We start from the raw sequence: 11,273 nt of genomic DNA, 5'->3' as shown, positions 1-11,273 counted from the left end.
AAAGACCTGTGTGATGTTAAGTTGTGAAGATCTTGAGTTTTTGTTAAAAGGCATGTCCATGTCGCCATGACGAAGTTTGATGTCTCGCCATGGGAATAAAAGATGTTATAACTCAGGCATAAAATGTCTGATCTTGCCCAAACTTCACATGTGTGATAAGGGTCCTGGCTTGAACACATCTGAAGGCCAATATTCCATTATAACGATAGCGCCACCTGCTGGCAACGGTAAGATTGGCACATATATGGGATATACTTTGATATATTCCACTTATATTTAGGACATTAAATGCATATTTCTCAACGTTCACCTTTTTACTAAAGCCACACGATGGCGGTGAGCCCGGGTGCGAGGGCCCGTTCATCGCTGCTTGCAGCTTTAATTAAGAATTGTATTTTATTCAAGCATAACCACCAGAGAAAACGGGAACATGCCACTTTCAAATAAACCTGAATTAGTATTATGTGTCCAACGTTTGGTAGCTGCCTCAGATCAAGACCTGTTGCTCAGATTATAAATGTACTGACCCCCTGTTACAGTATAGGTATAACTACAGAAATCTGGTTTTATGTGTAACCTGTCAATTAGCTAGTCAGTACCAGACTTGTAAGCATGAATTAAACCCAAATAGCAAGGTATACACAGCTAATTACATGAAGGTGAGAAAAGACATACATTCTGTAGCTTAAGCATTTTTTTTGAAGGCTCCATTTCTACACAATTTAAGTAGCAATAAAAGAAAAGTAGGTATACTAAATTACCTTCTTCAATAATGCCATTAAAATGGAAATAATACAATGATATATCTATACAGTTAAATTGGCTCACCTGAGTGGGTGTGTACAGTACATTCGAACGTTGATATTTATCTCCAATATTATAACAATGAAAGCATTTTGTAACCCTGTAAATTTCAAGTCTCTACAGCATGCTTCCTTAATCAAAACAATTCATTAAAAACGCATATTTTAATATTTGAAGGGAAGCAGAATAGTTTAGTTGCTTGAATTAGTGAACCAGTGATTGTACAATGTGGCTTTCAGTAGTGAGGTTCACAGTCCTCTATGAGACTGTCAGTGATGTAGTTGATCTTCAGTAGTTGCTGGTAGTACTGCTTCTCTACAGCCGTGTTCACCGTCCAGCCCACCACCTCTACACCTCGGGCTGCCCAGTACTGCACATAGTCCCTGGTGAAAGAACACAGTGACTGTTTAAAAGTGCAATACACACTTATGTACTATAGGTGGCGCTGATGACTAGATCAGCTTTGAATGTTCCTACACAGATACAGCTGGATTCACTTCTATAGCCCCATTCACACTGCACGTTTGACCCGGAAAATAACCGGAACATTGCCGGGTCGCCTTCTGTGTGAATGCAAAAATGTCTCGGAATTGATCTCTGGTCGGGGACCTAGTAACATTACCGTGTTCAGTCCGGAACGAGTGTTGTGTCAACAAAAGCCAGAACCAGTGCCATAAAGGGTGTTGTAGTGATGACTCGTGTTATCGTGCAACTATTTTACCAGGTGTTTTGGAGTCAGATCAACGTTCACAACAAAAAACAATGTGCACACTGTCATGAATCCGCGCTGAAGCTGAGATCGTGAAAGTTAACGTGTATAGCGTTTAAGACTCTTACATTACACGTCATGCCCTGATGTCACGTGTCTTTACGGGACCTTTACGGGTTGTTTGTGAATGCACACAAATATTCTGGAAAATCACTGGCAGTGTGAAAGTGCAAGATCTAGCGACCCGGGAACAATTGCCGGGACACATCACCTATTTTCCGGAATCGCAGTGTGAAAGGGGATTAAGTTAAATGAAGTGGTTGCTTTTCTGTAACTGGCAGATATGCACTATTTATTTTACGCCTTGCGTTAATGTAATACACATAATGACATGACTTCACAATAATAAACTATAAGTAGCAATAACGTCATGGTGACTCACGGCGAGATGAAGTTCTTCTGCACCAGGAAGGCGGAGACCCCACACAGGTTCCACAGCAGGTGATGATGAGCCCAGTCCAGGAGCACGTCCAGCACCTGCATCCAGTGGTGCTTCCATGCGGATGAGAACCGGTGCGTCCCGTCGCCCAACCGACTCAGACTCCACGGCCGATGGGTCAGTGCGGTCACCACATTCTGATCCGCCTGTCGCATCTGGAAAAGATCAGCCAATACCCTTTTATATTAGTGTAGAATTGTTTAAAAAAAATGAGCAAATGCAGTCGGACTGGATCGTGTTACCCTATAGATGACTTTGGGCTCAAATGAGCAGACGATGCTTGTGTTGTAGAGCACTGGATACTTCCGGAATAATTCTTTCAGTGTTTTAGCTGCCTGTGGATAACAGAAACATGAAAGCATTAATGTTTTGGATTCCCAATGCAAGAATCATTAAAGATCAGAACCTGTGGATCAAGATTGTGGTGCACAGAATGGACCATTGTCAGTCGATAGTACCTCATCTGGATGACCTTTGACGTCAAAGTAGATGATCAACTGGCGCTTGATGCATTCCTCTACTGCCTCCTGCAGCGTTGGAACCCTCTCACCACGGAAACGCTCACTGCTCGCAACCAACAAAAACATGCCACCTGCTGTCTTTAACTTTGTTTTTAATTATTTACTCTCTATGCATGAAACGAGGCTGTCTTTCTTCCCATCTAACCTGAATCTGTGTTTGGCTGCTGGGTCCAGTGTGCGCAGTTCAGAGAAGAGCAGCTTGCTCAGTGGTCCTGATCCGTTGGTGGTTCGGTCCACAGTGTCATCGTGCATCAGTATGGGAACCCCATCAGCCGTGAACTCCAGGTCCAGCTCCACACCCGTGGCTCCATTCTCACTCGCCTGTCACTCAGAAATGAGAGTTATTGTAAGAGGAAGAAACCAGTGACTGGTGTGAGATTTAAGACCACAGCTAATGCAATGCTTGCACAATGTTTGAAAAATACAAGAAATTAGCTTTTGAGGTTAAAGAACATGTGATGGTGATTTAAAGAAAAAAAGAAACGAAAATAGACATTTATATAATATTCAGTGTGCAGTAAAATAATATACATTAAATAATTAAATGGAACAAATGGAATTACGCAAGTAAATAAACGTTTAAAGTTATATACACATTTTAAAAACTTGGCCTCATAAATGCAACACATTTTATATAATTTAAGTTATACATTGTATACTTTGAATATTGTTGGCTTCGTGCTCCTGTATTGTAAGTCGCTTTGGTAAAATAAAAAAGCATGTGACAAACGCATAAGTGCAAATTTTATTTTGTAAATAATCTAGATTTGCATGCATATTTGCATTTACAACACTCCTCTGCTTTCGGTTCATCACGAGTCGGACATGTTTGAAAGAAACAATTCTCTGTTCAATCAGCCAATGAACCGCGCTATTTGATTCATTGTAAAACCATTAATTTAAATCAGCTGAACCGATTCACTGAAAAGATCCGACTCCTTCACGAATCGAACATCGGTGCTGTTTATGTGTGGTCTTTAAAAATAAACATGCAGTTGCTTTAAATGAATACTGCCAAGAGATATATATATATAAACATTTTTAAATAAAGATATAATCGACAATAAATAATGCACTATTCACCGCTCGTATAGCAGCTATGGTGTTCTCCGGAGCGTCGTGTCCTCCACCGCGGTGCGCTACCGCTGACACGCCGCCCGACAACACTCTAGACCCGGGCCGGAGCACCTGTCTGGCCCGGCTGGAGGGGACCTGGGGGAACCGGAACATCAACATAAAGAGGTAGAGAGAGCCCGTGAGCACCGCGGGCCAGACGGCGCTTCTGGTTCCCAGCAGAACCACGATGAAGACGACAGAGAACAGCGTGAGCTCATCTCCTAAATGAAGCATGATGAGAAAACGAAACTACACTATGACTGCAACTAATCAATCGGTGATCAATCAACATGGAGGATCAACGGTCAGCTACTCGAGCTATGCAAGATGAACAGATGAAATCCGCATCGGGTGTCATCAAAATGTTGACACCGCAGTGTACAGTCCCGAGTCATTCATTGTCCTTCAGCTGTATGTCAGACCGACTTGCATTTAAGAACTGTCATGAAAACTCTATTAATGACATCACGGATGCATTGTGAAATCGCTCGCGTGACCAGTTTTACTGCTGACGGCCTCGACACAATAAACAGCGTTAACTGATATTAATGACATCCTAAATTAAAGGATTTATACTAACAGTCGTATCTTGCCGAAACCTGTTTAGCCTGCCTGATGAGCTTAGAGCTCAAGATCTATAATATAAAATAACTATCCGATGCGATGTCTTGGTGGAAAGCTCCCATTGATTAAATAATATAAATAAATGGCTAATATAAGTACATTTCTCTCTCTCACGCACAAATTATTTTATAAATTATTATTTTTAGATTAAAAAACAAAGAACATTACATTTGACAAGTTTTTTTTTTATTTTTTTTATTGCAACTCTTTTATTTTTTATACTTTTATTATGAAGTGTTCAGCTTTACAGAAGCACTGGACAGGGTTAGTTCGTTCAAAACTGCATTAACGGCTCATTTTAGTACATTTTAAGAACTTATTTTGGCCATTTGTTTTGAGTGTTTTTTTCGTAAGTAATATGTCTCAGCTGCCTAGAACACGATTTGCAAATGCCTTTTAAACTGAGTTCATACAAGGATTGTCTCCTTTATTTATTTTTTTTTTTTTTTTTTGAATTTCAAAAGTATAGAAAAGTGTTTTTTATTGCGATAACAATAGTGACTTTTATTTTGAAATATAACTGACTTTGAGATGGTGTGTTCCAAACTGCATAAACTGTTGATATTAATATATTTTATATTATATGTATTATTGTGTACATACATAGGCCACTGGAAGTTTTTTTTTTTTTTTTTTTGTCATTTAAAGGTGACAAATAAAGATGGTTTGTTAAAGTTTATTTAACATTCATGAAAAATGGTGTAGAGAATCACATATTATGATTTATTTTTGTAGGCCAACCTCGAAGTGCATCACTGTTGTTCCTTAACTAAAAAAATAAATAAAAAAATTATATTGGCTTTTGGATTGCTGCAGAGTATAAGCTCTGTGACCAATAGAAGTTGACGGTTTCAACTTCTATTGTTAAATTCTATAAATAATTTTAAAAAATAATTTTAAACGGTAACATTTTAACAGTTGAGAATATTAGATAGAAAATTAGAAACGCAATCAAATGTAATCAATTACATTTATAAATTAATTGAAATAGTTACACCGCTTATTACATTTAACATTCAAGAAACCGATTTCTTGATCTATAAGTTTTAACTGCTTTGATCTGTTTTGATTAGAGAAATCAGTTTCTTTCAAAAAAAAAAAAAAAAAAAAAAAAAGCCAAAGAGATGACTGGAGTTTGGTCCTTCAGAAGAAGAAAATAAAAGTTGTGATTACCCGAAGAGTAAATAAAAGATCTCTGGCACGAATGTGAATTAAATTAAACAGACTTTTGTAAGATGTGTGCTGTTTATCGGTTCAAATTTATTGTATATGACGTAGTTGGCAGTGCAATCTCTCAAATAGTAGTTGATTTGCCAGTTAAATCTGCTTTACAAAAAAAGGACTACTTTTCCCAGAGTGCACTTCGTGACAAATGCCAGAGGATCCGGAAGTTGCGTAGCAGTTAGCCAGCCGCTACTATTGGGTTAATATTTACCAACAGTCTGGCGGTGTGATTCTGATTCGGTCTTTCGCTTTGTCTTTTGGAACTTTAATACTTAAAAACGTAAGTTTACATTTTTTATTTTGTTAACCCATTCTTCTGCAGCGAGTTACTGTTCTGGGTGTTTTGCAGGATTGTGTTCCCTCGGTTGACGGACGGTGATATTCCTGCTAGAGCCCTTGTCAGATGCATTAAATCTCATTATGGCTATTCTGGATGTGACAAGAGTGCTCACATCCTTTAAGTAAGGATGATGTGGTCATTAAAACTTCAGAAGGTGATAATTGTATTGAGATTAACAATGTTGTTGTTCAGGTAGAAAACATTGTTTCGTTTAAAGCTTTAAAGTTTGTTGTTTATGGGGAGTATGCCAAGAAAGAAAGCTTGTTTGGAGGCAATCTACACAAGTATATGACATCTAAGAGTCACAATTGGTTTTATGTATTTGCTTTTATATCACATTTGTGTTTTTTTTTTTTTTTTTTTTTTTGCAGAAGTCATGTACCACATTGTCAGCTTTGCTGGCACTGAAGAAGTGGAGGTTGTGCCTGTAATCTGGGTGAAGAATGGTGTGTGTTTATGGCCTCCGTACGAGGGGGAACGAATTCAGAGAGCAGCCAAGTGTTTGGAGCAACCCCAGGAGTCTTGGTCTGCCAATAAAGTTACAATTATGTACACTGCAAGTATGTATACATCCTACAAAGCTTAACCGGTAAACAACTTTGTGGATTGTTCAGATTTGTTAATTCTGTCTTTCATAGATAATTACAGCGAAGCATGCCGAAAGCTGCCTCTTGCAGAACAGCAGACCGATCTCCAGTCCGTCTCCCGAAGGCCTCCAAACCGAAAAATAAAGTAAGATTGTGTGTTTTATATAATGCAGATCTGTCTAACAGGTCCTTGTTTCATTGTGCAGTTAAAAAAAATAAAATGCACACTTCTTTAACATTACTTCACAACTGCAAATAGGGAATATGTCACTGAATATTTAACATACTACCCTCACTTCTTCAAATGCATTCATTATTACATATCTTGTCTTCCCTAAAGACGAAACAGGCGCCTACTGGATGATTATAACAGTGATGAGGAGGCTACCACACCCCTGAAAAACAATTTGCCACAAGCCCCTCAAATACAGCCACTATCTAAAAGGATTCGTTCATCTTCTGATGAGCTACAACCAAGTCCTCTAGGACAAAGACAAAAACAGCCCTCTGTTTGGCATCAAAAGTCCCCGGTTGTGACACGGGTTGCACAAACTTCAAGACCATCCTTGTTTGAGAGAAGTCCAGATAACTCTGAGTGGCATGAAAAAACTCAAACAAGGCAAGCAAGAAGTTCAGCCAGAGCTTCTCGAGATGCCACAGAACATAAGAGTGAACTGACATGGCCACAGGACACGACTGTACAGTCTCCCGAACCGGCGGCACAGTTCCCACAGCATCATGAAACACTCAGAGCCCAGAGAAAAGCGCTCTCGAGCTCTGACCCATTCATAACATGTAAGACTCCTTTCTGTTTTCCAAAATGTATTCACTGCTCATAGACATAAACCTTGCAATTCCCGTGTTTGTTCTTTCAGCACTTCTCCATGACATAATAACTAAACAAGAGATTCTTATGGAGCAGCAGAGGAGCATTATAAGGATGGTGCAAGATCTCAAAGCCAACAGTGTCCGGGAGATCACAGAGCCTAACCATTTAAGTCCAAAATGGTTTCCGATGGAAGATCTCAAGTCAGTCACTTCCCTGGAAAGTGATCTTCGTTCCTGTCCGGAAACGAGACGTAAAGTGGTAGGTAACCGTGTCAGGTAATCGTAGTTGCCTACTGTTATCAGTTATAAGCCTGATAGTAATTACTGTTATAATGAAATGGTTTGTGTTATTAGGGGTGGGCAGTATACCGGTAGACACGATTAACTGGTAGAGACTACATGGTCACGAAAACATCATTTGCACACGTTTTAGCGTACGTGGTTTAAAAACAAGTGAGGATGAAAGCAAAAGAGAACTAATTTCGTTATAAACATGCACTCTCTGAGAGACTGGGTTATTTTGGCCACTTTATTGGCATTGAGAGGTTAAATACACATAGACTTGTATGTGTCAAAATGCCGTCTTTGCAAGTATCACCATGAACTTTTCGTAATAATTCATCATAATTTACGTCTTAAGTGAAAGCAAGTACCGCATTTTTCGGACTATAAGTCGCACCTGAGTATAAGTTGCATCAGTCCAAAAATACGTCATGATGAGGAAAAAAACGTATATAAGTCGCACTGGATTATAAGTCGCAATTATTTAGAACCAAGAACCAAGAGAAAACATTACCATCTACAGCCGCGAGAGGGCGCTCTATGTTTTCAGTGTAGACTACAGGAGCATAGAGCGCCCTCTCGCGGCTGTAGACGGTAATGTTTTCTCTTGGTTCATTTCTCTCGGTTCATGTCAAATTAATTTTGATAAATAAGTCGCAGGACCAGCCAAACTATGAAAAAAGTGCGACTTATAGTCCGGAAAATACGGTAGCTAAAAAAAAAAGAAAAATGTATATTAGATCAGGGTAGCTCTTAAAGTGACAGCTAAATCGCTTTTGTAACTTTAATAAAGAAGAAATACATATTTAATTTACACTGTAAAGAATACGCAGTGGTTTTATACATTTGATTATCTTATACAATGTATGTAGCATTTCTTATTTATTTGTTCTTTTTTTTGTCCTGTTGCTTGCAATTATTTGCTTATTCTTTTTTTTTAAATTTTTTAACCGTGTGCTTGGTACTTTCAAAATCAACTCTATGAAACAGGAAACAGACCGAGGGAGTGGAGAAGATGAAGAATCCTGTCCCATACAAAAAGGAGATCAACGGGCACCAAAGATGGGCAAACCCTGTGGTCCTAAATGTGGAAAGAAATGTACGGAGAAGATCCCGCATTCTCGGAGAAAAGAGATATTTGATGCCTATCAAGATATGTCACACCACGACAAATGGGCTTTTGTATTTCACTCCGTGACCCAATCATTGAAAACGCGTCTCACGACGGGAGGTCCCAGCCGACGCAACAAGACTTTTCAGTATCATCTAAATAACAGTCTCGGGCAACCTCAAGATGTTTGCAAAACCTTCTACCTAACCACACTGGGATACCATCCGAAAAACGACAGCATGATTGTCAGCGTGACGGGCAACACGTCCAGCGCTGTTCCTCCTCCGGACCGCAGAGGGCGACACCCACCTCCCAATAAAATAGATCTGTCGCCAATCCACCGACACATTGAATCATTCAATCCAACCATCAGTGACCGGAAATGTGAACACGCTGAAAGCAGGCGATATTTCTCAAGCGATGTAACCGTCATGATGATGTATAAAGACTTTAAAGGCAAAAGTGCAATTGCGTGTTCGTATGAAACCTATAGGAAAGCAATAAGAGACATGAATATAGGTTTCAAGAAACTGCACGAGGAAGAGTGCAAAAAGTGTCTGGGATGTGATATTCACATGAAGACTGAGCATCTCTAATGCAAACCGTAGCAAATAAACGCTGTGCTCAATGTTAAATAAGAGCATGATACTACATAAGCCATGGTTTCACTTCACTATTACTGTGGCCAAAGTTTTAGCTACATTTTACGCCTCAGTGACCCATTTCAGATGTTTACAGTGTTAGAAAACAGAAAAAAACATCTTCTATTGAGACCGTCTTTGTCATATTTGCTGTTTTGATTGGTTAGGTGGCAACAATACAATAACCTCATGTACAAATGTAAAATTACCATGTTTCACTTAGTTATAAAGCCACTCTCTATGGACAAACAAATCTGAACTGACAGCACTTTTATGAATTATTCACTGCATCACAGTGACATATCTGAATGTTTTCTATGAAAATGTGCAACTGCAATCACAGATGTCCATTGGCCAGGTTCCTTTTAAGGATGTCTTCTAGTATGCCCTTGAAAGTGTGCATACACTCCTGACTGAGAAGGAAAACAGAATGAAGACTGTCATCATTTCCTCTAGTTTAGCAGTGTATTTACTACATATAAGTGACATGAATTAACAGTCCAGTCAGTGACTTTACATATTTATAAGACTGGCAGCATCATTTTCACAAAGTGGCCCAGTAAGTGAAAGATTTCCACTTTGAAGCCCACCTGTTCCTGTTTTAGTTTCTGATTGGCTGACTCGGGTTAATGTGACCACATGAGTTACCAAACAGCCAATCCAGCGACAGCAGTGAGACATGTGGCCAGAATCATCTGTACTGTGGACTGTTTCCAAAGAAACAAGAACATGGAAAAAGGAAGTATCTAAATCACTATTTACGTACATACATGCACATAACTGAATTCTCCCATAAATATAAATTCACTGAAATGTACTTGCCCTCCGGCCATCTAAGATGTAGATGAGTTTGTTTCTTTATCAGAACAGATTTAGAGAAATGTTGCATTGCATCACTTGTTCACTAACTGATCCTCTGCAGTGAATGGGTGCCGTCAGAATGAGAGTCCAAGATGTAACCGAATGTTTTCATACACTACTGTACTTTATGGAATATGTGCATAAAATGTCTGTACAGTGTATCTATACATCGCATCTAATATTCATATTAATGTGTACATGGGGCAAGCCATTATGAAAAAAAATTCATATAAATAAGGGTAATAAAGGGAGTAATAACTTAGCAACGTTTTTGAGGGAATATCTCATATTTCATAGTAACATTTGATCTATAATTTATCTGTGATGTAAATTACATGATGATTGTCCTGGTGTCCTCTACAGAAAACACGTATGCCCTGTTTCACGACTAAAAGTCCAATTCCAATTTGAAACTCCATTTTTCTGAGATATGTATTAAGACAAACAATTAGCCAGATTTAAATGATACTTACAAAACATGATCATATTTCCCTAAGAGTCATGGGTGCCTGGGTCCCAGGAGTATATACAATATAGATACAATATAATAGGCTTCAGTAGCTCAAACGGTATTTGCTTTAGATAAACTGTCTGCTAAATCCATGAAATATAATAGTTTCATCAATTGTTTGAACACCATCGGAGTGATTGCTCTTTTCAACAGTAGATGTCAGTAAAAACTAGATCATCTCACCAAATCAAAGCATCGCACATTAAAACGGGCTCTAAAATCACTTGTCACCTATCATAGACTCGCAGTACATTTAGCTAATTCATTGAGACTTGCTGATGGGCTGTTTTGACTTGTTGTTGTTGTTCAACATCAGTTTTAGCGTGTTCTGGTGAAGTTCAACAGCGTCTAGACCAGGGCTGTCCAAACTCAGTCCTGGAGAGCCACTGTCCTGCAGAGTTTAGCCTCGAGACACCTGCCTGGACACTTCAAGTAAGTTCTTGATTAGCTGGTTCAGATGTGTTTGGAAGACACCACCGAGTCTGGAGACCCCTGGTCTAGATGGTGAGTTTCCTTCAAAAAACCTAAAAATCGATTCCTCTTTCTTTTGGCTGTTAGGCACAAATTCTGCTTTTGGCCATAAAACCTTAATAAAACTACTGTTACTTCTCAGAA

General features: G+C 39.0%; 2 protein-coding genes across 4 annotated transcripts; one reads left to right on the top strand and one right to left on the bottom strand.

The window, feature by feature from the left end:
* Positions 1 to 533: 533 nt before the first annotated feature.
* LOC113065058 (glycerophosphodiester phosphodiesterase 1-like) lies at positions 534 to 4,325 on the bottom strand. Its single transcript, XM_026236180.1, has 6 exons — positions 3,617 to 4,325; positions 2,679 to 2,854; positions 2,471 to 2,576; positions 2,255 to 2,347; positions 1,956 to 2,167; positions 534 to 1,187 (listed from the first exon to the last, which is right to left on the bottom strand). Exons 1-6 carry the CDS (start codon positions 3,881 to 3,883, stop codon positions 1,040 to 1,042), a joined length of 1,002 nt encoding a protein of 333 aa, XP_026091965.1. The 5' UTR covers positions 3,884 to 4,325; the 3' UTR covers positions 534 to 1,039.
* A 1,314-nt stretch (positions 4,326 to 5,639) lies between these two features.
* LOC113065055 (uncharacterized) lies at positions 5,640 to 10,405 on the top strand. 3 transcript variants are annotated; one of them, XM_026236176.1, is made up of 7 exons: positions 5,657 to 5,777; positions 5,847 to 5,958; positions 6,209 to 6,397; positions 6,476 to 6,569; positions 6,765 to 7,219; positions 7,300 to 7,511; positions 8,525 to 10,405. In XM_026236176.1, the coding sequence occupies exons 3-7, from the start codon at positions 6,214 to 6,216 to the stop codon at positions 9,239 to 9,241; spliced, it is 1,662 nt and encodes a 553-aa protein (XP_026091961.1). In that variant the 5' UTR covers positions 5,657 to 5,777; positions 5,847 to 5,958; positions 6,209 to 6,213; the 3' UTR covers positions 9,242 to 10,405. The 3 variants fall into 3 exon arrangements, with proteins under 3 accessions (XP_026091960.1, XP_026091961.1, XP_026091962.1); XM_026236177.1 differs by having other exon boundaries at positions 5,847 to 5,991; XM_026236175.1 differs by lacking the exon at positions 5,847 to 5,958 and having other exon boundaries at positions 5,640 to 5,777.
* Positions 10,406 to 11,273: the final 868 nt, after the last annotated feature.

This window comes from Carassius auratus, chromosome 47, assembly GCF_003368295.1.
Source record: "Carassius auratus strain Wakin chromosome 47, ASM336829v1, whole genome shotgun sequence".
Lineage (NCBI taxonomy): Eukaryota > Metazoa > Chordata > Actinopteri > Cypriniformes > Cyprinidae > Carassius > Carassius auratus.
Note: the sequence above shows the minus strand (reverse complement) of the source record. Positions and strands in the feature narration are given on the sequence as shown.

Coding starts and splice junctions, on each gene's coding strand:
- LOC113065055 (XM_026236175.1), top strand. CDS start 6,214: ATGTACCACATTGTCAGCTTTGCTGGCACTGAAGAAGTGGAGGTTGTG. Junction 6,398..6,475: donor TACAATTATGTACACTGCAA/GTATGTATACAT, acceptor TGTCTTTCATAG/ATAATTACAGCGAAGCATGC. Junction 7,220..7,299: donor CTCTGACCCATTCATAACAT/GTAAGACTCCTT, acceptor TTGTTCTTTCAG/CACTTCTCCATGACATAATA.
- LOC113065058 (XM_026236180.1), bottom strand. CDS start 3,883: ATGCTTCATTTAGGAGATGAGCTCACGCTGTTCTCTGTCGTCTTCATC. Junction 2,577..2,678: donor GCAGCCAAACACAGATTCAG/GTTAGATGGGAA, acceptor GGTTGCGAGCAG/TGAGCGTTTCCGTGGTGAGA. Junction 2,168..2,254: donor AGCCCAAAGTCATCTATAGG/GTAACACGATCC, acceptor GATCTTTTCCAG/ATGCGACAGGCGGATCAGAA.